This window comes from Nicotiana tomentosiformis, chromosome 11 (assembly GCF_000390325.3).
Source record: "Nicotiana tomentosiformis chromosome 11, ASM39032v3, whole genome shotgun sequence".
Lineage (NCBI taxonomy): Eukaryota > Viridiplantae > Streptophyta > Magnoliopsida > Solanales > Solanaceae > Nicotiana > Nicotiana tomentosiformis.
Genome location: NC_090822.1, coordinates 114,395,175 through 114,423,044, shown reverse-complemented (window position 1 = coordinate 114,423,044; position 27,870 = coordinate 114,395,175). Strand labels below are relative to the sequence as shown.

The 27,870-nt window shown below is 39.8% G+C and overlaps 1 protein-coding gene across 1 annotated transcript; it reads left to right on the top strand.

Annotated features, from left to right (window-relative positions):
* The first annotated feature begins 431 nt into the window (after positions 1 to 431).
* LOC138902048 (uncharacterized) lies at positions 432 to 27,303 on the top strand. Its single transcript, XM_070189860.1, has 4 exons — positions 432 to 624; positions 1,155 to 1,292; positions 25,796 to 26,121; positions 26,833 to 27,303. The coding sequence occupies exons 1-4, from the start codon at positions 432 to 434 to the stop codon at positions 27,301 to 27,303; spliced, it is 1,128 nt and encodes a 375-aa protein (XP_070045961.1).
* The last annotated feature ends 567 nt before the right edge of the window (positions 27,304 to 27,870 follow it).

Genomic DNA, 27,870 nt, shown 5'->3' with positions numbered 1-27,870 from the left:
GACATTATGTGTTCAGAATCCCTTAGTCGCAATTTGGTACGCCAGGTTAGGTGAGGCACCGGGTGCTTGTCTCGCTCCTAGGTTCGGGGCGTGACATGTTGTTACCCCCAAACTTCAGGAGACTTTAGCACAGTTCCTAAGCATGTTTGGTACATTGGCTCAGGTGGGATTTATCTCCGTTGCACCAGCTATTTCGCAGATTGGGGGAGGAGCTCAGACTCCCACCGCCCGTACTCTAGAGTAGCGGGGTCACATTGGTCAGGTTTTGGGTATGGTGCCGGTATAGCCTGTTATTCTGGTTCAACCTGAGGTTAGGCCAGGGGCATCAAAGGAAGAGAAGAAGAGGCTTGAGAGGTTCAAAAGGTATAGTCCACCTACTTTTAGTGGCACAGCTACCGAGGATGTACAAGGATTTCTAGAGAAGTGTCACCATGGAGGTGAGCGGAGTTGCTTTTACTACTTTTCAGTTGTCGGGAGCAGTGTATCAGTGGTGGCAAGTTAATGAAGAGGGTAGACAAGCCGATGCAGCACCACCCACTTGGGCTCAATTTGCAGAGATATTTTTGAGGGAGCTTGTTCCCCGGACCCTTCGGGATGCATGGCGCGTAGAGTTTGAGCAACTGCGTTAGGGCACCATGATGGTGTCAGAGTATGCTATCAGGTTCAGTGAGTTATCCCGTCATGCACCTGCGTTGGTTCCTACAGTTAGAGAGCGAGTCCGTGGATTCATTGAGGGGCTCAGTTATGATCTTAGATCATGCATGACTCGTGAGTTGCATACTGATACTCCATTTAGCAGATGGTGGAGATTGCTAGAATGTTAGAACGTGTTCGGGGTGAGTAAAGGGAGGCTAAGGAGACCAAGAGGTCTCGATGTTCTGGAGGGTTCGGTGGATTCTACTCTTCATCTATGACTCATTATAGCCTCCCTTTCCTCACCTCGAAGGTGCCTGTTGTTACCCCCGGACTTCAGGAGACTTTAGCACAGTTCCTAAGCATGTTTGGTACATTGGCTCAGGCGGGATTGATCTCTGTTGCACAACCTATTTCGCAGATTGCGGGAGGAGCTCAGACTCCCATCGCCCGTACTCTAGAGTAGCGGGGTCACATTGGTCAAGTTTCGGGTGTGGTGCCGGTACAGCCTGTTATTCCAGTTCAGCATGAGGTTAGGCCAGGGGCATCAAAGGAAGAGCAGAAGAGGCTTGAGAGGTTCAAGAGGTATAGTCCACCTACTTTTAGTGGCACAGCTACCGAGGATGCACAAGGATTTCTAGAGAAGTGTCACCGTGGAGGTGAGCGGACTTGCTTTTACTACTTTTCAGTTGTCGGGAGCAGTGTATCACTGGTGGCAAGTTAATGAAGAGGGTAGACCAGCCGATGCAGCACCACCCACTTGGGCTCAATTTGCAGAGATATTTTTGAGGGAGCTTGTTCCCTGGACCCTCCGGGATGCATGGCGCATAGAGTTTGAGCAACTGCATTAGGGCACCATGACGGTGTCAGAGTATGCTATCAGGTTCAGTGAGTTATCCCGTCATGCACCTACGTTGGTTCCTACAGTTAGAGAGCGAGTCCGTGGATTCATTGAGGGGCTCAATTATGATCTTAGATCATGCATGACTCGTGAGTTGCAGACTGATACTCCATTTAGCAGATGGTGGAGATTGCTAGAATGTTAGAACGTGTTCGGGGTGAGGAAAGGGAGGCTAAGAAGGCCAAGAGGTCTCGATGTTCTGGAGGGTTCAGTGGATTCTACTCTTCATCTATGACTCATTATGGCGGAGGCTTGGGCAGTCGGCCAGCCCAGTCTACACTTCAGACGACTCGTGGTGCTTCTGTTAGTTCTTTTAGTGCACCACCAACATAGGGTTCTTACATCAGTTATTCCAGTTATCTGGCATAGACTCAGTACAAACAGTCGCGCCCATAAAGGGGTTGTTATAAGTCTGGTGATACTAAGCAAATCATAAGAGATTATCTCAAACTTGGGAGAGGCGGATTTCATCAGGGCACTCAGGCTACGAGCTCCGTTCCAATTGTTACTCCATCTACACATCCAGTTAGTGGGTGGAGGACAGGGGGTAGAGGGCGCCCAAGAGGGGGAGGCCCGGCTCGTTGATATATTTGCTATGGTATAACTGAGGCCACTACACCAGATGGTGTCGTTACAGGTATGGTTTCAATTTGTTATAGAGTAGCATTATCCTTATTTTTATTCAGTTCTGCTTATCGAGGCGAGTCCTCCTCGCATGCTTCATATATGGGTGAGCTTCGTAATTTTATACTTTACTTATGTGTTTACCCCTGTTGGGAGATTCTATGGTGTTAGCCCGTGTCTATCGTTTTGTTTTTGTTCACTATTGAGAGCTATGAGGCTTGAAATGACTTTCTGTTACTTATTACGGTAGATTTTGATGTGATTTCTTGATGGTTTGGTTACAATTCATGATTTAGATGCCCTGCTGGTATGGGGGTTCATTATATGTTTTGATTTCTGTGATTTTGTTTACAGCTGGTTGAGGTTGATGTTGTCTGTTGATGTGGGAATCAGGTCTTTAGGAAATGATCGGATGGCAAGAAATTTGGTTCTAAGTTTCATTAGTGTGGATGGGAGCAGAAATCTTCAATTGAGATGATGTTGTCGGGCATATGTGAATTGGGATGACGTGGGATCACCTGCGAGTATATGTTTGGTGAGTACATTCAGTGATTTGATGACCTCGGAACGATCCTTGGCACGTTCGAGGAAGAACATTTGTTAAAGAGGGGGAGAATGTAACGACCCGACCAGCCGTTTTGAGAATTAGTGTTCCGTTTGGTGGCTTAAGGTCTCGAGCAGTTTCGTATTATGTGGAATGACTTGCGTGTGTGGTCGAGTTTGGGTTTTCGAATGATTCAGGATCAATTTAGAGGAACAATTCTTATTTTAGAAGCTTAAGTGAAAAAGTTGATCGGAGTTTAACTTTTATGCAGACGACTCCGGAATGGTCCTTTGATGATTTCAATAGCTTTGTATGGTCATTTTGGACTTAGGCGTACATCGGGATTTGGATTTGGAGGTCCGTAGGATAATTTGATGCATTTTGGTGAAAATTGGAAAGTTTAAGTTTTGGAAGGTTGAGAGGTTTGACTGGGAGTTGAATTTGTTGATATCGGGTTCAAATTTTGATTCCGAAAATTGGAATAGGTCTGTTATGTCATTTATGACTTGTGTGCAAAATCTTAGGTCAATCGGAATTGATTTGATATGTTTCGGTGCGGGTTTTGGAAATTAGAAGATTTGGAAATTCATAAGTTTGATTCGAAGTGCGATTTGTAGTTTCGACATTGTTTGATGTGATTTGAGGTCTCTAGTAGGTCCGTGTTATGTTATGAAACTTGTTCGTATGTTTCGACGGGATCCCGAGTGGCTCAGATGAGTTTCGGGCGAGGTTTGGATCGTTTCAGATAAGTTTTGTTAAGACTGGTTGGCCGGGCTTCTGGTGTGACCGCACCTAGGGAGCCAGGGGCGCAGGTGGTGAGCCGCAAAAGCGGCATTGTGGTCGCAAAAATGAAATTGGACTGGATAGGGGGAAGCCGCAGAAGTGGAACATTGGGCGCATATGCGCGTCTGCAGAAGCGGAATACTCGACCGCAGAAGCGAGAGGCAGTGCAGAAGCGTGATTTCGTTCGCACCTGCGTTTGCGCAAAAGTGGAACTTTTTTCACAGGTACGAAGGCTGGCCTCCAGTTCTTCTCCGTAGAAGCGAAGTTTTGGTCGTAAATGCATTGCCGCATAAGCGGCTAATTGTGTCGCAAGTGCGAATCTGGGCAAAAACGTTAAGGATCGAAAATTGGTCATTTTTTTCATTTCGTTTGAGTTGGGAGCCTTGGTTTTGGACAATTCTGGAGGGGTTCTTCACGAGTTTGATTTGGGTAAGTGTGATTTATCCAAAATTGATTGTATTTCATGATTCCATGATTATTTTTATCTTTAAATTAGTGAATTAAATGGAAGAAATTGCGAAAATTGTAAAATTATTCAAAAATGAAAAATGGGGATTTGGAGGGCGAATCGATGTCCGAATTTGATAATTTTTGTATGGTTGGACTCGTATTGGAATGGGTGTTCGGATTTTGTGAATTTTGTCCGGTTTTGAGGTTCGGGCCCGGGGTTGACTCTCGGGTTGACTTTTTAGTTTTAATTAAAAAGCGAAGTTTTATTATCCGAAATTATTTCGTATGAGTTTTAATTATGTTATGAAATTATTTTGGCTAGATTTGAGCCGTCAGGAGGTCGTTTGTCACGACCCAAAATCCAACTACTCGCGATGGCACCTAACCCAACTCGCTAGGTAAGCCAACTTTCAATTATACAATCCCAAAAAATAATTATTAAAGCAATTTAAGTAAATAATTATCTTAACCTTATACATTCCCCATGAACTGGTAGTACAAATCATGAGCTTTTAAGAATAGAGTATACAAAGCGAAAATGAAATAAATACATAGTCTATTTGAATAATACATAAACAGAGCTTTTATAAATCTAAGGCTACCATGAACAAGAGGCAGCTACAACAGGAACGTAGGTACATCTTCAAATCCCACAACCATCGAGCACAACAACAACATCAGCCAACATCTGCACGCAATGTGCAGAAGTGTAGTATCAGTACAACCGACTCCATGTACTGAGTAAGTAACAAACCTAGCCTGAGGTTGAAAGCAGTGACGAGCTTTTACCAAAGTCGGGTCCAAAACTAATAGTTCACCACAGTCCATAACACCGTATAGCCAATAATATAAGAAGTAACTGAGAAATAAAATACTCAGCTAAATCATGATTTCTATAAATAGTTCTTCCCTTTCAAGTACATCAGTGAAAAACCCAAATCGTTTACCGAAATTTCCAAAAATATGAATAAGTTTGAAAGCAATAATTTTCCAAAATCCTTTCAATAATAAATGATATGTTTCATTTTCTTTCCAGATAACCCGTGTAAACAAAATGCATCACTATGCCCATCTGTCAACATGTGTGAGAGATCATGAATAATGTGATACCGTACAGCATGAGAAAAATACATCTTTATGCATATATGTCATGTGTGCATGTCAATGCAATGTATCTCAGAGATTGTACTCATGTACTCACACTCTCAGAGTACTCAATCTCATTGTCTCGTATTCTCTCTCACTATGCTCAGCATACTCAATCACTCAATGCTATACAATACCTGTTGCGGCGTGCGGCCTGATCCCTATTTATAGTCGACTGCTCTCACTGGGGGGGTGTACAGACTCATGAGGGGTTCCTACAACCCAAGCGCTATAAGCACGGACAACTCACGTGCTGCACGGACTATAATATCATATCTGGATCCGCACGGACAACTCACGTGCTGCACGGACAACTCACGTGCTATAATAATATGTGAATCCGCACGGCCAACTCACGTGCAATAGTATAATATATGGATCTGCACGGCCAACTCACGTGCAATAGTATAATATATATATATATAGCCAACATGGCTTGCTGCTGTATGCAGCCCGATCCCAAAAATAAATATCTTAACAATCAGGCCATCGGCCTCCCTCAGTCATCAATTTCTCCAGTCTCTCTCTCATGGGATCACAATGTCATGAGAATAACCCAAAATGATGATATGATATATCAATAAATAATAACAAAGACTGAGATATGATATGCAATGAAATGAATATGACTGAGTATGAATTTTCAATTTAAAATAAATAATTCACAACAATATGACCTCTATGGGTAACAATAATACTAGCTCATAGCCTCAACATGATTTTTAATATGCTTTTCAGCTCAACTTCTTTAACTCATAAAACCGCACGGAAAATTCCAAGATCATTTAACTACAAAATTCCACAGAAATAATTATGTCACAATTTCTATAGTGCACGCCCACACGCTCGTCACCTAGCATGTGTGTCACCTCCCAATAATTCACGAAATACATATATTCAGGGTTCATACCCTCAACTCCAAGATTAGAAGAGTTACTTACCTCGAACAAGCCGAATCCAATGTCGAGCGAGCTAAACAATGCTCCAGAAATTCCATTCTGTGCGTATCAACCTCCAAACGGCTCGAATCTAGTCACAATTAATTTGATTCAGTCCAAACAATTTATAGGAATTAATTCCATATCAAAATGCTAATATTTTTCATAAAAATCGAAATTATGCCCCAAAAATTACCTGTGGGGCCCATGTCTCGAAATCCGACGAAACACACAAAATACGACAACTCATCCAATTACTAGTTCAACCGTACTAATTTCACTCTATTCCGACTCCGAATCGGTATTTAAACTCGAAAAATTCATTTTGTGGCATTATAGAATTTTCCTTATATTTCTCTTGAAGATTCGATAATCTTACACCAAAAATGAAGATTAATTCATGGAATATAATAACAAGGGAGTTAAGAACACTTACCTGAAGTTGTGTGAAAAATTTCCTCTCCAAAATCGCCCAACCCGAGCTCCAAAATCTAAAAATGGGTGAAAACGTCGAACCCTCGAATTTAAAGTTCTTTCCCAGCGATTTCCGCATCTGCGGTCAAGGGGTCGCATCAGCAACCTTCGTTTCTACAGGAAAAATCTCGCTTCTACGAGAAGAGCTTGGCCAGCCATAATCTCTTCTGCGATGCCAAGGACCGCACCTGCGATCACGCTTCTGCGCGCGTTGGGCCGTCCTGCGCAAGAGCTTCTACGCCCTTGCTTCCGCTTCTGCGATGCCTCCCCAGCCAGCACTCCCTTGATTCTGCGACTGATTTTGTGCACATGCGGCTTCGCACCTGCGATCAAAACTTCGCAGCTGCGATCACACCAATAGGCAGCAGATCCAGCATTTCCTTAAGTCCAAATTTGATCTTTTAACCATCTGAAACTCACCCGAGCCCCTCGGGACCTCGTCCGAACATACCAACAAGTCGCATAACATAACACAGACCTATTCAAGGCCTCAAAACCCACATAACAACATTGAAACGACGAATCACACCTAAATTCGAAATCATTGAGCTTTGAAACTTCAAATTCTATATCTTGTGCCGAAACACATCAAATCACGTCCGATTGACCTCAACTTTTGCACACAAGTCACATTTCACATTACAGACCTATTCAAATTTCCAGAATCGGATTCCGACCCCGATATCAAAAAGTCAACCCCCGGTCAAACGTCCCAACAAAATTCATCTTTCGGCATTTCAAGCCTAATTACACTACGGACCTCCAAATAATTTTTCGGACACGCTCCTAAGTCCAAAATCATCATACGGAGCTATTGGAATTATCAGAATTCGAATCTGAGATCGTTTACACATACGGTCACTATTTTAACTTAAGCTTTAAACCTTGAAACTAAGTGTTCCAATTCATTCCAAAACCTCACCGGACTCGAACCAATTACCCCGGCAAGTCACACAAAAACTGTAAAGTATAATTTGAGCAGAAAATAGGGAAGCGGGGTTCTAATACTCAAAACGACCGGTCGGGTCGTTACATTCTCCCCCACTTAAACATACGTTCGTCCTCGAACATGCCAAGAGTTGTTTTCAATCCATCAAATCACTGTTCCATCTTACCACACACGTACCCGGGGGTGAACCCACGTCACCCTATTCCATATAAGCTTGACAGCACAATACAACTGAAATCATTGATTTAACTTTAGCCCATAAACCTTGGAATTTAATTTCCACCTTTTAGAAATTTCTTTTCAAGACACGAATCTTACATTTACACACTGTATGAGTTTGAACAGCTGTATCAAGCCATAACCATAACTACAGATATAATCAACTAACATATTACACAACTCGCATGCTCGTAGCACCATTGCTGATCACAGTGACTACTCCAAAACCAACCACATACTAGTATTACACCCCTATCGATCCAAACCTCATCCCAAAACCTTCGCACACTGTTGATAATAAAAGAAACACGCAAAATTTCATGATCACTTACTAGATCAACAAGTCACGGAGCTCTCTCGCCCTAACCAGAACCATAATCGCTTTCTAAGCCGACTTTCAATATTATACTCCCGAACATACCGTAATCAAACCTGATAGTACCCATTCTAGGTCCAATAACATTATATTACTAAACACAACTATTCCACAGACATGCCGCACCAATATAACTCAGAGCCACAACCCGTGCCATCCGTACACCAATACGCAACAATTCAAATGTACTCAGTCATGGAAAAATGACTCAAATGAGAGAACTGCCTCGCCAGATTAACAAGTACCACCACAACGAAATGCTAAAAATTCATCATACACAGTAGAACCATCACCCAATCCTAACATAAGGTTCATACCTTAACATAACTCCGTTGCAATGCGTGACCCCATCCAAACGTTGGTCCATAATATATACCTCGAGCCACCCCGCTCAAAATTAATAACCACAGAGAGGCAAATGACAAAAATGCCACACAAAACCTGAAAGAATATAACCATTATGCAATCGATCATGCAATACCCAAATACTCATCATGTTCAAATTCTGCTATAAGGTTCAAATAGAACCGCACCATCTGTGCACATAACCAATGAATCACAACTTCTCGTAGCATAAAGGAGTAACTCACAGATCATTTTAAAACACGAATAAGTTCAACATCAACCGGATGACACATCCCTCAACAATAGTAGTATGGAGCCAACCATTCCGGCTCGGTGTAGAATACACATCTTAATTGGGCCTACCAATGGACCCCCAAATCAACTCTGGTCACCCACAAATAGACAAATAACCCTCCGAAAGTCCACAACGACTGAATCATAATACATACTATCATCTGGCTAGCTTCGGCCACGATCTCACAGTCCACCGACATGAAACAATCTGCTCCTGACAACTCCCAGTCTCCATCGCCCGAATGTCTTAACACATTTCTCATACACGATCATCCCACGAGGAATATTTCTCCCATTCTTTCGTTCCACTTAGCAACGTCTTAAAATCAGCAGTCGATCAACCAGTAGAGTGCCGCAATACTTATGAAATATCCATAATTCAAAACATAGTGTGCCTTCTGAAATGTACACTCTACTCACGCAATACCAAATAGTTATAGCATTCATCTAAACATCGAAAATTGTTTATGCCCTCTAAGAATATATGACCTCCCTTTCAAAGCTAAACTGTGACCGTGCACACACCAACCTTAATCCCACACAACACATTGCATCTATCATGCCATCATTTGAAAAATACTAGAACCTCATAATCATTCTGAGTCACATGTAAAATACATATCTGATCAGCTAGAAGCCTTCCATTTGTTCCTATCCGGTATAAAATCACAATACTCAACATGCTCCTCAGGCAAGTAGGAAAATACCCATCTCAAACCGTGGTAGGAATCCCCGAGAATGCTTTGGAATCCATTTACACACAATCAAGCCATCAGAGTTGAATCTCTCTAGCTCAACCAAGCCACGCAGGTCACCAAACCCAAGAATATTGCCACCAAACACCTGTAAAGTCTTACCGCGTCGTAATTACCCAAAGGACCGATCCTACCATTACCATACTGGTCCAGTCTACTACCCAGTTGTCCTATTTTCTCCGAGTCCCTTCCGAATTTGCCTTCAAATTGATACTTCTCCTTGATAAAATACCACGATCTTTAGCCACAACTTCCACACGAACCCTAGCATAGAACCACAACGTCCTAAGGCCCATAAGCCATTATTCTTAAGCACCTCCATAAATACCACAACCGTAACACTCACTCCGAAAATACCTTATGTGAATTTAAAATTGTTCTTCTTACCTTCCTTATACAAAAATGTAAAATCCATAGTCATACAATTTTTTTTCCGTAAGTCCAGGCACCATTAAATGCAAACCTCAGGTTTTATCCATACACAAGTCCGGAAACAGTCTCAATTGCTATATATAATTCTCAAACCCACTGGAATTTTCTCGGAAGTCACCCACTTTTCTCAAATCTAATTGCACTGCCTAAATGGGCCAAAAGACACGTGCCACATTAGCACCACAACACTCAAAGAAGTAACTCTACTTTAACACCACTTATCAAATTCATACTCCGTGCGCACTACATCATTCACCAATAACAACTCACTCATCCCACGAATTTCATATACTCATACGTGCAATATAATCCTTAACTAGGAATTTCCTTATTCAAGTCATCCTCGATCTCAACTTCTGCAAGTCATAGCTAACCCACAAGTTTGCCTCATACAAAAATTAAAATTTAACACCTAACCATGAAATCAAATTATCAATAGCAGACTCCCCCACTTGGCTCAAAGCCATAGATTAAAACATTCCATAACTCACAATACCAATACTCTCTTATTGCCATAATGCCACAGTCAGTCCAACAAAACTTCTTCCCAAGTTCATACAACGCCAATCATAAAAATACCCCAATCATCCGCTAAGCTCGTATTCATCCTCTTAACACACAAGTCAACTTTCTCAACCAGATTCAGATTCAGATTCAAATCTCTACCCATACACCCCGTCGGCAGAAAAGAAACTCTCTACTCACATCATAAGGAATACACCTACAAAGATTACTCTGCAGGGGATAACCCACCTGCTTAGCCTCAAACTGGTATCTTGTTATACCCTTTCGCAATCACAATTACTATGCAATCACTTAGTATATCTGAGTCCAAACTCATTAACCAGACATGAGAGTTTGGTCTGTCCCAAAATTTAACAATGTGAAAGATCCTTCAAAACATTCATTACTCGAGACTGTTCTCCACATCAAAATGAAAATCAAGCACCCAATGGCCTTCCTTTACACTTCAAGGAAACACTTTTTGTCACATTCAAATCGTCTTAACACATCCCGCAGTTACATCATACTCATCATAAAGCCATTTCACCGCTTATCGAGCCACAAATTCCACTGTAGGGTCATTATCAGACATATGAGTCCAATTGTACAGGTTACAACTGAAGCTACCGAGCTCAAGCTACGGTCTAACCATGGCCTCAAGTCCTCCAGACTGGCCCATCACCAAAACACAAAATACTCACCTCGAACCTCGTTCATAGAATCACAAGCCAGCAATGCACAACTGATACTGAGCGCTCATGTGCGCATACGAATACGTGGAAGGAATTCAATGAGTTATGTCCCAAGATGAATCAATCTTGCACGATAAGGAAAGAAAGATGGGAAGTATATATCCTAAATGCCATGTAGCCTCTCGAAGATAAGTATGGACGTCATCATACCGATCTGCAAGCCTCTACTAGACACTTGCTCATGACTTGTAGAACCTATGAACCTAGAGCTCTGATACCACCTTGTCACGACCCAAAATCCAACTAGTCGTGATGGCACCTAACCCAACCCGCTAGGTAAGCTAACTTCCAATTATCCAATCCCAATAATAATTATTAAAGCAATTTAAGTAAATAATTATCTTAGCCTTATACATTCCCCAAGAACTGGCAGTACAAATCATGAGCTTCTAAGAATAGAGTATACAAAGTGGAAATGAAATAAATACATAGTCTGTTTGAATAATACATAAACAGAGCTTTTATAAATCTAAGGCTACCATGAACAAGAGGCAGCTACAACAGAAATGCAGGTACATCTTCAAATCCCGCAACCATCGAGCACAACAACAACATCAGCCAACATCTGCACGCAATATGCAGAAGTGTAGTATCAGTACAACCGATCCCATGTACTGAGTAAGTAACAAACCTAGCCTTAAGTTGAAAGCAGTGACGAGCTTTTATCAAGGTCGGGTCCAAAACCAATAGTTCACCACAGTCCATAACAACGTAAAGCCAATAATATAAGAAGTAACTCAGAAATAAAATACTCAGCTAAATTATGATTTCTAAAAATAGTTCTTCCCTTTCAAGTACATCAATGAAAAACCCAAATCGTTTATCGAAATTTCCAAAAATATGAATAAGTTTGAAAGCAATAATTTTCCAAAATCCTTTCAATAATAAATAATATGTTTCATTTTCTTTCCAGATAACCCGTGTAAAACAAATGCATCACTATGCCCATCTGTCAACATGTGTAAGAAATCATAAATAATGTGATACCGCACAACATGAGAAAAACACATCTCTATGCATATATGTCATGTGTGCATGTCAATGCAATGTATCTCAGAGATTGTACTCATGTACTCACTATGCTCAGCACACTCAATCACTCAGCGCTATACAATACTTGCTGCGGCATGTAGCTCGATCCCTGTTTATAGTCGACTGCGCTCACTGGGGGGGATGTATAGACTCATGAGGGGCTCCTACATCCCAAGCGCTATAAGCACGGACAACTCACGTGATGCACGGACAACTCACGTGCTATAATATCATATATGGATCCGCACGGACAACTCGCGTGCTACAATAATATCTGGATCTGCTCGGCCAACCCACGTGCTGCATGGCCAACTCACGTGCAATAGTATAATATATGGATCCGCACGGCCAACTCAAGTGCTGCACGGCCAACTAACGTGCAATAATATAATATATATAAATCCAACATGGCCTGTTACGTCGTGCAACCCGATCCCAAAACATATATCTTCACAATCAGGCCCTCAGCCTCCCTCAGTCATCAATCTCTCCAGTCTCTCTCTCATGGGCTCACAATGTCATGATAATATCCCAAAATCATGATATAATGTATCAATAAATAATAACAAAGACTGAGATATGATATGCAATGAAATGAATATGACTAAGTATGAATTTTCAATTTAAAATGAATAATTCACAATAATATGACCTCTGTGGGTCCCAATAATACTGGTACATAGCCTCACCATGATTTTTAATATGCTTTTCAGCTCAATTTCTTTAACTCATAAAACCGCATGGAAAATGCCAAGATTATTTAACTACAAAATTCCATAGAAACAATTATGTCACAATTTCTATAGTGCACGCCCGTCACCTAGCATGTGCGTCACCTTCCAACAATTCACGAAATACATATATTCAGGGTTCATACCCTCAACTCCAAGATTAGAAGAGTTAGTTACCTCGAACAAGCCGAATCCAATGTCGAGCGAGCTAAACAATGCTCCAGAAATTCCATTATGTGCGTATCAACCTCCAAATGGCTCGAATCTAGTCACAATTAATTTGATTCAATCCACACAATTTATAAGAATTAATTCCATATCAAAATGCTAATATTTTCCACAAAATCTGAAATTATGCCCCAAAAATCACCTGTAGGGCCCACGTCTCGAAATCCGACGAAACTTAGAAATTACGACAACCCATCCAATTACAAGTTCAACCGTACTAATTTCATTCTATTCTGACTCCGAATCGGTATTCAAACTCGAAAAATTCGTTTTGTGGCATTATAGAAATTTTGTTCTATTTCTCTTGAAGATTCGATAATCTTACAACAAAAATAAAGATTAATTCATGGAATATAATCACAAGGGAATTAAAAACACTTACCCCAAGTTGTGTGAAATATTTCCTCTCCAAAATCGCTCAACCCGAGCTCCAAAATCCGAAAATGGGTGAAAATGTCGAACCCTCGAATTTAAGGTTCTGTCCCAGCGATTTCCGCATCTGCGGTCAAGGGGTCGCATCTGCGACCTTCGCTTCTGCGGGAAAAATTTTGCTTCTGCGAGAACAGCTTGGCCGGCCATAATCGCTTCTGCGATGCCAAGGACCGCACCTGCCGTCACGTTTCTGCGCGCGTTGGGCCGCTCCTGCGCAAGCGCTTCTGCGCCCTTGCTTCCGCTTCTACGATGCCTTCCCAGCCAGCACTCCCTCGCTTCTGCGACTGATTTCGCGCACATGCGGCTTCGCACCTGCGATCAAAACTTCGCAGGTGCGATCACACCAGTAGTCAGCAGATCCAGCATGTCCTTAAGTCCAAATTTGATCCGTTAACCATCCGAAACTCACCCGAGCCACTCGGGACCCCGTCTGAACATACCAACAAGTCTCATAACATAACACGGACCTACTCAAGACCTCAAAACCCACATAACAACATTGAAACGACGAATCACACCTAAATTCGAAATCATTGAACTTTGAAACTTCAAATTCTATATCTTGTGCCGAAATACATCAAAACACGTCCGATTGACCTTAGATTTTGCATACAAGTCATATTTCACATTACGGACCTATTCAAATTTCCAGAATCGGATTCTGACCCCGATATCAAAAAGTCAACCCCCCCTCCCGGTCAAATATGTTTATCTGTTATGAAATCATTGATATCGTTGAACCTTTGGAAAGGTTGTGGCCTACGGGCATTTGTGATACGAGTTGATTATGTTGTGTTATTGTGATGATAGTACATGTGAATTATTATGTAATTTGGGTTATTGTTATGCGGAGTATAAATGTGGCATTTCACTGTTGATATTATATGGGGCATAAGGGTGGCATTTCATTATTGTTGAATGTACTGTGTTATATGGGTCGCTATTGTATTATTGTCAGGGTGGACAGATAAGGGAGTCTATTACACATAGTGATACATGTGGCTATAGGAGAGATAAGGGTGGCTAATAATATTGTCAGGACGGAGAGATAAGGGAGGTTATTATACGAAGTGATACGGGTGGTTATAGGAAAGATAAGGGTGGCTAATGATATTGCCAGGGCGGAGTGATACGGGTGGCTATTATACGGAGTGATACGGGTGGCTATCGAAGAGATAAGGGTGGCAAATGTTAGGGATGATGTGTGATGATTTGAAGACATTGCATTGGTGAATTTTGTGTGATGGTGTGATTTTCATTGTAGTTATTTTACACTTTGTGTGACTTGTCTTGTTGTTTCGATGAGCTATTCGATGTCCTTGATATTACTTGTTGATTTGGGTTGCGGTAGTATACTTGCACAAGTATACACTGTAGTATGTTACTTATACTAGCTCATAAGTACGAAACTTGACATTTATTGATCATGCCCATGTATTCTTGTATTATCCGTTTTCATGTTGTTATTGAGCCTGTGATTATGCAGGGCGGATTGTGATTATGATTGTGAGCCTGTGATAATGCCGGGCGGATTGTGATTGTGAGCCTGTGATTATGCCGGACGGATTGTGATTGTGAGCATGTGATTACACTGGGCAGATAGTGATTGTGAGCTTGTAACCATACCGGGCAGATTGTGACTGTGAGCCTGTGATTATGCCAGGCGGATTATGATCTTGGCACGTATCCGTACGGTTGTGATTTTGAGATGTGGACACGAGGTGCCGTGAGTATATGATGGCGGGTTGAGACCCGGGATTTGTAACTATGATATGAGGTATCACAGAGTGATTTTGTTGGGAAACTTGTGTTAGACAGTTTGATTAATTGGTTGTCCTTTGTGTTGCTTATTTGGTTTTAATGATGCATTCACGGTATTCTTATTGGTTTATTGTCTATATGCACATGTTGATTTTGTTTCCATTTACTAATTTCTGTTTTTCATTATTAGCTTTATACTGCTATCCTACACAGGTTATTTGTCTAGTGAGTGTCTTGATTGTACCTCGTCATTACTCCACCGAGGTTAGTCTTGATACTTACTAGGTACCGGCCGTGGTGTACTCATACTATACTTTTGCACATTTTTGTGCAGGGCCAGGTATTGGAGATATTGGATTCGGGCTGAATTAGCTTGTTGATCGTAAGGATTCAAGGTAGAGCTGCTTGGCCGTCGCAGTCCCTTGGAGTCTTTTCCTTATATTGTACAGTCAGTTGACATTTGAACAGTATTGTATTTCGATCCTTGAGATCATTCTATGTATTCAATTAGAGTTCGTGACTCTATATTACCAGTCTTGGGAGGTTGTTATGCTTATTGTCGCGTATGATTATTTTCGCTTTTGGTTTTGGTACTTGTATTAATCTCTATTTTCAATTTTTTTTTAAAATTGTTATAGTAATCAGCTTATCTATTCTTAGAGACTAAGTGTCATCACGATGCCTGTGGTGAAATTTTGGGTCGTGACAGAGCTACATATGTGATACATGTTTGATACATGTATCAAAGAAGAATTTTTTTTAACTCGATTTTAACTACGAATTTTAATACCAAATCAGTCCAAATCACCTCCAATCTTCCTCAAAATTTGTATATTGACTCATCCATATATTTTCAATGAATTTCAACTATACCCATAAAAAAGTCCCATTTTGCATATATATATATATATATATGTGTGTGTGTGTGTGTGTGTGTGTGTGTGTGTGTGTGTGTGTGTGTGTGTGTGTATCATCACCTTGTTTGCTACCTCATTCATGAAATTTTCTTTCTGTCTTGCATCTAATATTGTTGATCACGCTTAAAAATATGGAAGCAGATCTTTCCGTGTGATTCTTGTAGAGAAAGAATCCTTATTTATTTGGGTTATCAATTTTTGTATGTGCTTGGCTAGTTTTGGTAAGTGTATGATTAATGATTATAGGTTGGTAAGTTAGAACTTATTTGGGACATTTATGTAAGATGCCCGGTTTTTTATCCTAAACCAACTCCACCGGTATATCTCATAAATGTTTATTTGCGGATGAAGTAAATTTTGATTAATATTTTTTAATTAACTAGAAAAGAAAATAATTGTTAAACCGAAACGAAAATGGCACAAAAAGCAGAAATCAAATACATATTTACTCTTCCCAAAGATCATTGGAAAATATTTGCTGTTTTACCGAAGTCTCGTGACTTATTAATGGATCAAGAACTCCCTTATTGGTGATGTATAGTAACACGATTAAATAATTTTGTACTTGCTATATATCCCAAATAAATAGGAAGAAGCAATAATAAATGATGAGGAATGAGTTGCAAAACGAAAAAAATGGAAGTGACGTTGTCGTAGCTAAATTGAGTGGTTTGTAATGGTTGGACTCGAAAAATTCAGCTATTGTCATCATTTCAGATCTGATCTTGTCCCTGAATTTATTGTGTATCTATTTGAGTGGGTCAAAAAATTAGGGAGTGAAGCCATCGACAATTAATGGGTCGGGTACATCTGCAAAAAGGCATAAAGAACTACTAACATTTTTTCATGAGAGAGAAATATTTTTTTTGTTTCAGAAAATTCCTAGGGAAATCGTTGTCGCTGTCCTTTGGGTGTATACTGGGTAACTTGTTCATCATGCAATAGCTCGTAAATCACACAAGAAATATAAATCGCACTAGGCAAGTCCGGTGCAATGAACTCCTAAATTATGTAACTTTGTGGGTGCTCCCTTACCCCTTAATTGTGACACCTTAGGTGAATCCTGCATCAACAAAATACGGAAGAGATATTGGTTATATAAGTAGATATGACTTAGACTCTAGTGAAGCATTTTAAAACCGTGCAGGTCTAAACCTAAAGCAGACAATATTACTAGTGGGATGAGTTGTTAGTTTAATACTGCACAGAGTTTCGAGTTTCAAGTTTCAAACCGGGAACAAGCGAGGCGACAAGTAAGTTTAATGTGTTCCTCCTCCTGTTTTTCAATAGTACTATAATGTCACACTTCAAATAACCTTTAGTTTGTAATAGTAGTAAAAAAAACAAAAGAACAAAAAAGAACTTGCCACTTGCCAACTACTTTTTGTTTTTGGTATTATTAGGCAATGTTGATCAAATAAAAGGAAGAAAAAGAAAAACGAAATGAACAAAAAATGTATTCCTCATCTTTGGATGGTCGTAGAGTCCCCCTTTTTACACGTCTTGATATGATCTCAATAATTATGAATTTAGAAATATTATGACGGACGAACTTACTGATACTATAGCGGAAGCAAAAATTGAAATACTCCATATTGTAGCGTTTGTAATATAATTCAAATCAATATTGTAAAGAACTGAAACGATGAAAACAAATAAAGATACATGTTAAATGAATTAACACAATATGCATGTGGTACTATATAAAATCAAAAACCTTATTAAAATTAAAAAATGAATCAAATCACCAACTCAACCTGCATTTCAATTCAACCCCACAATTCCACGTATAAAACGAAGATTCTTGAAATTAGAATAGAACACCAATCAAATTTTATAAAGAATATAGAAATCTTAACAAGGAATCAACTTACATTGTGAATATTAAAAGTTGTTCAAATTAAGAAATAAAGGAGAAAGTTATTTTCTCTCGAAAATAACATCATAGATCATCATCATAGGATAATGTGTATCTCCCAAAGCAATAACTAGTAAATAGAGTTTTTTTTCAAGTTTAACCTGCCCCAAAAACTATTTATATTCGGTAATCGAAATAGTGTATAATACATTATTTTGGGAGCAGCTATACGATGTCGTTTTCTCTAGTAAAAAATATGATATACATCAAATGTCCAATCTTCTTAAATCTCTAAAAAATAAGCTCATTTTTTGGCTTTATGGTATTTCGTGTATCTATTTAATTCCCTATTGTCAGCCTAGCCGGCTCCTCTATTTATTGAATAACTTAGTTTAATTGCATATTCTCCTATTTTCCTCACCTAAGTTATTGCTTTGTACACCTTTTGCACTGTAAATCTTACATACCCAGCCTCTCTTCGCAGTTAATTGAGGCGGCTAAATTATGTATTCAGTTCCCTAAAGATCGTATGAGAAAAATTTTACTGCTTCTGGCCAAGTCTCGTGAATTATTAAAGGATCAAGAATTTCCATACTGCCAAGTGAGAAAGAAAACCAAGTAGTACTTGAGAGGAAAAACAAATTAAATATAAAAAAGGCCAAATACATAGCCAGTCTATTAGACACATACAACTTATGTGGCACAGTACGTGTGCCAACACTTCTTTTAGGAGCGTGAGAATCCAGATATTTTGTTTTTAATTGTTTTTCTCTTTTCTCTCCCCCTCCCCCTCCCCCTCCCCCTGTCTCTACCTTATTTTAAAAAATGCAGCGGTTGAACACTATTAGTTTTCCGCCTTCACTATTTTTACAGCCAATCGCCTCCATTAACAACCACATTGGAAATCGTTTTCCCCTTCAATCTTCATCTATGGATGTTTCTTCTCAATGTTGCCTTTGCTGGTGTATTATTAGGTGCAAAATTTGTAATTTATGCAGGTGGGAAGCACTATGGAAGATGCAAAATTCTTGAAAAATATTTAAAGAAGTATTGAAATCTGTAGAAAATGCCAAAACATTTAATGACAAAAGATAAAAAAGATTGTAATAGTCTACTTCTGTAAAGGAGGTCTAAAATGCTCATCGATTCCCTGCATCTTTCTGAAGAAAAAAGAATTAGTCACTACCGGAGTTAACCGAAAAGGATGACTGGAAAACACCATTGTCTCACCATTTTTGTCGTCGACCTCAGCTCCCTCCATCACTGCTTCGCCAACACCACCATTCCTCTCACCTAACATACTCCGCCATCGAGTAACCTTGTGTTTGCCATAGCAATGGATATACTTTTCAGCAGCTGTTTTGTTTCAGCGCAAGAAGATTCGAAGAATTTGCCGGAAAATAGTGGGGGGAGGGGGGGAGGGGGTTACGGCAACGGCAGATGATGACAGTTCTATTCATTTTGCTTTTTTTTCTTCTGATGTTTTATTTATTTATTTTGTTTAAAAGCTTTTCTTTAATTCAAAAGCCACATGGCACTTTTTCATTTGTTAGTTTTGCCATGTCAGGCGCTTGAACTCCACCCATTATATTTTTTGTATTGGTTAGTCATAAGGGGTTTGATAGGTACATATTGACTTATGTTAAAGTGTTTAATTGGAACAAGTCCAGTGTTAAAAGTGAAATTTGATGTCTGACTTTAGGGGGCTCCTATATGTATTTGGCTAAGGCTGTTCAACGGGACGGGACGGACCGGGTTTTAAATGAGATAGGCCCATGTTAAACGGGACACGGGATGGGACGGGATGGTCATTTCGTCCCGTTTGTCCCGTCCCGTCCCGCCCCGTCTCGCCTGTCCCGTACCGTCCCGCCTGTCTCGCATCCTATTTTTTTGTGTGCATTATATATAAGAAACTTGTAATCCTGCTTTTCAAGGTTTTCCTAAGACCACGGTTAGAAATGATGTTTTTAAATTTCAAACCGAATATTTTCAGTATATTCGTTGTGTATTGTTTCACTTAGATTGTAAAGTGTCTATCACATCTGATATAGGTCGTAGTCCTAATGGTTGTGATTATTTAACTGTTACATGTCATTGGGTTGATCATCACTGGAACATGCAAAAACGTATTATTGGTTATAAATTTGTTAATTCAAAACACAGTGGAGCATATATTACAACTATTGTTCTACAAATTGTTGATTTTTATGGACTCATTGATAAAGTTTTAACTATCACTTTAAATAATGCTTCTGCGAAGTGCTAACACAACTGCAGCAACTAACTTAATGAAATGATTGCAAAATTAATCCAACTTATGCAACGGCCATTAATGAAATAATTACAAAATTTAAAAAGTATTTTTTCTCTATTCCCCAAGTTTATTTAATTTCTACTATACTTAACTCATCTTTAAAATTAAGAGGTGCAAATGGACTTGTTCATAAAATTTATGAGAATTTAGCAATTCAAGAAAATGAACAACCATCTCTCGAAGACTGCCAAGCTAACATATATTCTTATGTTAGATCAATGTTTGATAAATATAAATCTATGGAAACAACAAGTGGTGAAACTAGGGAAGAAGAAGAATACAATGAGATACTTAGCACCGGGAGCTATGACGGCATGGAACTCATGGAACATCAATCAACATTGCCAATTCCAGAACAATGTCCGAGAGAAATTATAGATAAGTTACAACGAAATTATATAGAAGCTTACAAATATTAGTATGATAATTTGTAATTGGCTACTAAGAGGCCTAGTTTAAACAGAATCTTTTCCTAGAAGGTGGCTGCGTAGATTAGGTGCTCTTCAAAAGAATTATATTTGTATGTGAGATTTAAAAGTTCTATTAATAAAATAAAAGGTTTTAAGCGTTGAATTATTTTTATGAATTGTCTTACACTCTTACTTAGTTACTTAATGGCTTGAAATTATATTAAATAAATTATAACTCTATTATAAATTTATAATTACTAGAATATTTCATTACAAGTCTTTTGTTTTAATATTTTATCATTCTTTACTTAGTTTTCTAATTTTCGTTTAATTTTTAAGTTTATTAAATAACTCAAAAAACTAGTTGTTGCAAACTTTAAAAACTTAATCATTGTCAAAAGAATAGCGGTTTCCAAACTTAATGCTTAAATAATTTTTTTTTTAAAACGGCACTTAAGGCCTGCGAACCCGTCCCGTCCCATCCTGTCCCGTCCCATCTCGTCCAGTTTGTTAGCGGGACGGGATGGGCCTACCGTCCGTCCCGTTTGTTAGCGGGACGGGATGGGTTTACCATTTTGTCCTGTTTGTCCCGCCCCTTTTCGTCCCGTTCCGCCACCGTCCCGGTTAAATGTCGTCCCGGCCCGGCCCGTTAATTCTGTCCCATCCCGTCCCGTCCCATCCCGTCCTATTGGACAACCATAATTTGGCCTATAAAGAACCAATAGGCAATAGTAAAGGAGTAATGAACAGTGTTTTAACTTTTAAAAGACTCCTTTGAACTCTAAACGTGTTTGGCCAAAACTTCTAAAATCAGCTTATTTTGAAAAATATTTTTTTCAAAAGTAATTTTGGTGAGAAACAGTCTATGTTTGACTAATTAATTTAAAAAACACTTCTGAGCAACAATTAGTATTTAGCCAAACGGTAAAAAAATACTTTTAAGTGTATTTTTCTCAAAAGTGCTTCCGGAGAGAAGCTACTTTTTTCTGCTTCTCCAAAATTACTTCTGCTTCTACTCAAAAGTACTTTTTTTTTCTTCTAAAAGCTTGGCCAAACACAAATCAAAGTTAACGCAACTAGGGTCATAAGCCCTATTATTACATATTTTATGATTATGTTGAGCTTCATTTGAACATCTCTTCTAATAATATATTTGTAAATTAAACTCCATATCTTAACTTGCTATATATCGGTCTTGAAATATTATTTTTTATCCTCTCAAAATTTTTGTTTGGTGTATTCAGCTCCATATGGAGAAATGTGAGGAACCATTACAACAAGGCATAAAGGAGAAGTCATAAACGTTCGTAAAATTGATTTTCGACGGAATGAAAAATATATATATAGTAGAGTCGTAACCATAATATATGGCCATAATTGTAATGCATATATTTGTTTCATATACCATGGGATGGTTAGAAGAGATATATATTTTACAGCCCATATGGACTATAATTGAAAATAGGCGTAACAGTTTGGGTATTGTCTCGAGAAGAGGCTCGGTAAAATAGATATGACTGTGAAGATGTGAACTAAATGAACTTGGACAGAAAGACCCTAAGAAGTTTCATCGTTCCCTAAGATTTACTTTGGGTCTTTTCAGCGCAGCTTAGGTGGAAGGCGAAAAATACCTCCCTCAAGGGAGCCCAGCCATCAACAACACCACTCTCGGGACTAGAATTCTAATCAAATCCATTAATGTATTTTTTCTTTCATCTGCTTAAACAATTTTCGTGAATAAACTTATAAGAATAATTGGATTTCGTTTCACCAGTTAGTCAGTTACAAAGTACTTTTTATATTTTTTGATGAAGTGATCTAATTTTTTAACTGTTAAGCCTTAATAAGTAACAACATTCACTTAATTATCTTCAGTGTGTACTCATTTTAATTACGTATTAGTTATTATAATAAGAGATGTCGTGATTTATTTACTTACATGAAAGCGCTTAATGATGGAATTCCAACACTTTTTTTGGTAATTAAATTTTATTTATTACTAACTAAATATATTACAGCTCAAAAGGAAAAGCAGAACAATTCTCATCCAAAACTGGACATAAACCCCCCGTTTTGGTACACTCCGTCACATCAACCTGTCAAACTTCATATACATATAGCCTAACATTGCTGAAGATATGCTGCTGAGGCAACAGAAAACAGCACATCTCTTGCTAAGAACAGAGAATCATCTTTCTGGTCTTCTTGTTTAACTAGCGTTTGATCATAGATTTTAAAATTTATTTTAAAAAATTTAATTTGGGTAAAGTTTGATTTGAAAATAAAAATCTATTTGGACATCATTTTTCAAAACATATTTCACTTTTTTTTTAAACAACATGAAACGTGACTTATACTCATAAGTTCTAAAAACTATCAAAAATACCCAACAATACCAAACAAATAAACTTGCTAACCTTGTATATGCAAAACTTTCATCAATGTCATTCATTATCATTATCACAAACCATAGTCCTGAACATAGATATGTTTAGCACAAAATCATCATTTTTATAATGGATTACATAATATACTATCCTAAAACTATAACGTGATATTTTAATACCAATTGCTAATAACACAATCACTAGCTACTATAATTCGTCAAATCGCAATAATATTACAAGATCCATCAGTCCCAAAAAATGATAGTAATTAACTGGTGGATTAATTGGGTCATAATAGATGGTGTATTTTTTTTATAAAATATAAAATTTTGGGATAATTTTTAAAATTGTTAAAAAAATTCAAAGGTAATATTTTGAACCAAAAACAAGTGTAGAGCTAGTTTTGGGATTTGGAGATTTTGTTTTCAAAATCTACCAAAATATGGATAAAATTTATAGACAAACAGATTTTGCCAAAAAAAATTGAAAAAGAACTTGGCAAAATATATGGCCAAACGGGGGCTTAGTCTTACGCAATCCTCCTCTTATGATTAGCTTTCGGAGTTGATTTTGTCTCAAGATTCATATCTTCTGTTTACCCTCAAAATCGGATAATAATTGAATTTATAAGTGATTTTAAGGATATGCGGATTAACTTGATACAAAGTAATAAATTAAGTTGCAATTGAAATAAATAACGACAAAGTAAATTCAAACCACACGAATTGGACAATTTTAGTCTTGGAAGACCAGTCACCCTCGAACCGAATGTAATTCGATCGGTCTTAAGATTCAGATGGATAAGAGCTTAAAGAGAAAAATAATAATGCATTGCTTTTGAGTGCGTGTTACAATGTGTCTTATGAATTATCAGGCCCCCTTTATATAGTAGAGGAGTCTTACTTTAAGTACAATTCTATAAGCGGTAAATAAATCTCTTGATTTACTGATTGGCGATCCCTTATCGATACGTATCGTGATTCCCGCCGTAATATCCGACCGGTCACAGATATTTTTGACCTTCTGCTGGCTATGCAAACAATATTTCTTCGAACGCGTTCGAGGCTAGGATTGAAACCGTGATCCCAGAATCGGTATTCTTCGAAGGCAGGCGTTCTGCCTTCGGGTTTTAACCCGGTGGGACTTGGGGTCGATCTTTAGTCCTTTATTGCCATGTTTCGAGCCTGGTCTACCATGTCGCAGGTGAGCTCGATTTTGATCGTATACAGATAGTCCGCTCGTTTTTTGAAGAGTAGACGACGAGAAACGACATGAGTTTTCGATTCTTACTTCGATACCCCATGACAGAAACGACAAAATAAATGAAATGTCTCGTCTGCCAAGTCTTAATAGTATTAAATGTTGGTCAGCCGCCGGTCGGCCATTCTTGGATGCGAATCGCCGCTGAAAAACTATAAACACCTCTTCCTTTGTTCATTTAAACTTTATATCCAAGCCTTCTACCCTCGTACCTTAGAAATTTCAATACTTTCTAGCACTTATATCCCGGTTATTTGAGATCTTTTGTAAGAACTCTTGTTCATCTTCATCTCAAGCCATCAAGTGCATTCCTTTAACTTCCTCTTTTTACTCATTTTTCTTCTATTTTTCAAAGAAATGGCGAAGACTTCAAAAATCGTTCCCCAAAAAGAAACTCATTCCTCCTCGCGGCCGGCTGCCGACGCCGAGGAGACCACTTCGTGTACTACCGTCGAGGAACCAGTATCGGAACCTCCTCTGAAAATGTTCATCCCCGGGGGGTTTCCGGTCAATGTTGACTTTAAGGTTGAAAGGCCTTCCTCCGTACAAGGCCAGTAAGAGGAGGTCTCGAGGTACATCTGCTCGATCACTGAGGATGTTCTCCCCACGGTCAAAAAGGATTGCAATTGGGTTGACAAGCACGTAGTGGTTCCTGACCCTGATGAAGCCATCACCACCCACATCGAGGGATACTTAAGTATTTACACTTATCCCTTTACACTAGGCCCATTGGATCCGATCATCATCGACTTCTGCAAAAGATACGAGGTATGCCTCGATCAAATTCACCCTTCACTCTAGAGGATCGTGATCCTTCTCCGGTTCTTTGTGAGCAAGATCGATGGATGCTCGTTTACCGTCGACTACCTTATGCGCTTATACAGTCCCCAAATCTTCTGGGGGGCTGATAAAGCTCGTGCGCTGGGCCATCAAATCCCCATTCTCTAGTATTGATAAAGCCCGGGATCAAGGCTGGCAAGGCCATTTCATCTGAGTGAAGACTTCGGATTTGATCCCAGCTGAGCGTATATCATTTCCCGAGAAGTGGAATACATCACGTAAGTATAATTTTGCTTTCAAAATTTGATTTTAGGTTTTTTGTTCTTCCTTCTTATCGGTGCTTTATTGTGGTGCAGCTATTGCTCGGGTCCCGAACGCAGTACCTCAACTCAAGGAGTGGGTCGAGGGCATCGTATCACAAATTCCCTATTCCGAGCGCTCATGGCGCGAGCTTTTGAAGGGCCGTTGGGAGGCCCGTCCTCATGGTGAGATTCCTTTCCTGAGTAAGTAATTTTTGGGTTCCTCTTGTGTCATTAAGTTCTCACTTGTTTTATTTCTTTTCGCAGGTTTATCCAAAAATGTCAAACTCAGGCCTCTAGCCAATAGCGAGGACTTACCTACCGAGTCCCCTGCTCCGAGACAGGCCGAAGAGAAGAAAAGAAAGAGGGCTCCAAGTTCTCTATGCTCGGAGAAGAAGAAAACAAGAAGAAGGCGGGTGCACAAGTCTAAAGAAAGCACCAGCGCTAGAGCACCATCTTCGGATTCACTCTATCAGTTGAGGGACGAATCCAAAGAAGAAGGTGAAACCTTCGATCTAATGGCCCGTTTGCCGTCGCAATTTGAAGGGAAAGGGGCCTCCGAACTGGAGAGAGGCGAGGCTGATTTGCCTCAGGTTAGGGAGGCCGATGAAGAGGCCGGGGCCGAGGCTTCCCGGGATGCAGGCAATGCCCCGAAGTAAGTACATGGTATGATAGACATCACTGATTCGCCCTCGTTCACTGAGTGCATGTATAACGAGGCTCAGACGGTGAAAGAACGTCCAAACGAGAGGGCCCACGGAGCAGACGACCCCTTCCGCAGCTTTTTTGATGGCGTGGATTCTATCGCCACGGAGGACGTCACCGGATTGGGTGACTTAGAGGTGCTGAAGAAGTGTCCATCTTCGGGAACAAGTGGGCCTTCCTCAAGCCCAAAATTGATCAACTGATTCCCGGCTCCGAGTGTGGATCATGACCAGAAGCGATCCATCGTCATCTCCATTTCGGAGGATGCCCGAGTCCTCTCCACCCCCATAGTGATGTCCAGTTACCTTCGGTGTCTGGTGACCGAAGAAGACCAAGCCAAGATGAACGAGGTAGATGAGCTATGCTTGTTCAACGAAGCACTACAGGCGCTAAACCGGGTAATTTCAGATATTTCTTGATGACTTTAACTTGTACTTAGACTAATTCATAGATAACCCTAACATTTTTCTTTATGTCTGTAGGCCTCGATGCTTCATTATGAAACTTTTCTTAGATATCAGGACGAGCTGAACCATCTTGAGGCCGAGGTTCGATGGCTCACTGAGAAGAGAGATACTTAAAAACTTCTCAACGAGCAGCGTGAAGGGAAGGTTAAGAGCCTCCGAGCTGAGCTGGAGGTGGCCCGGAAGGAGCATGCTGACCTGGTCGAACAGGTAAAAATATTAAAAGTTAGTGACGATGAGCTAGACTCGGTGACTAATGGTCGGAATCCGCAGGTCCAACAGAAGATTGATCGGATCGACCAACTCCGAGCAAAGATGGATGTAGTCAAGGCTGAGGCCGAAGAATGGAGAGGCGAGATGGACTGCCTGGCCTCGGAAAAGGAGACTGCTCGGGCACAACTGACTTCGGTTGAGGTCCAGCTTCGAGCGGCAAAGGAGAAGGCCGAGGTGCGGGCCCAAAAGATTGAGGATCTCCAGTCTCAGCTAAGCTCGGTCATCTTTGATCGAGAAACTCTCGCCAAGGATCTCGAAATGGCCAAGTTGGTGGTTATGGTGGTCAAAGCCAATGTCGACGAGATGGTGGCCCAATATAAGGCCGATGCCTAGGCAACCCAGGATCGAATGAAGGATATCGTTGAGCATGCGAAGCGGTAATCTCGAAGGGAGGCCCTCGAGAAAATTCATGGTTTCGACTTATCGGCTGAAATTAAAAGTGCTAAGGGGATCGAAGCCTAGGCCAAGAAGTTGGCGTATCTCTAAGATGAAGAAGACTCCAAGGGTTCAAGCGGATCCGAGGGTGGAGGAGACTCTGAAAACCCTGGCGACGAGGAAGGCTCCGGTAAAGACTAGGCCATTTAAGTGCCTTGTACATTTTCCTTTGTTTTTTGTGTTTTTGTACTTTTGTACTTTTTGTCAATGCCGTTTGGCATTTGTAAAGACTATATGTATATATAATACAAGGCTTCTTTTTTCCCTTCGAAAATTTCTAAGTTTGTTTTCCTTTTCTTTATTCTTTATGTTTGCAAAGATCGAAATGCCTTAGCATGAAATAGTTAGGTCATGTTCGGAGGTCCGAACAAGCCTTGCCTTCAACATTATTTTGTTTAAGGCATCGTGGGGTTCGGTATGACCGGAAACTTTTCCCCAAAGTACTTATAATTGTTAGATTATAGT

Excerpts from the sequence above, each read along its gene's own strand:
- LOC138902048 (XM_070189860.1), top strand. The coding sequence starts at position 432 with ATGGAGGTGAGCGGAGTTGCTTTTACTACTTTTCAGTTGTCGGGAGCA. Across the intron at positions 625-1,154 it reads CGTAGAGTTTGAGCAACTGC|TTCAGCATGAGGTTAGGCCA; the intron begins GTTAGGGCACCA and ends CTGTTATTCCAG. Across the intron at positions 26,122-26,832 it reads GCGAGGCTGATTTGCCTCAG|CGTGAAGGGAAGGTTAAGAG; the intron begins GTTAGGGAGGCC and ends CTCAACGAGCAG.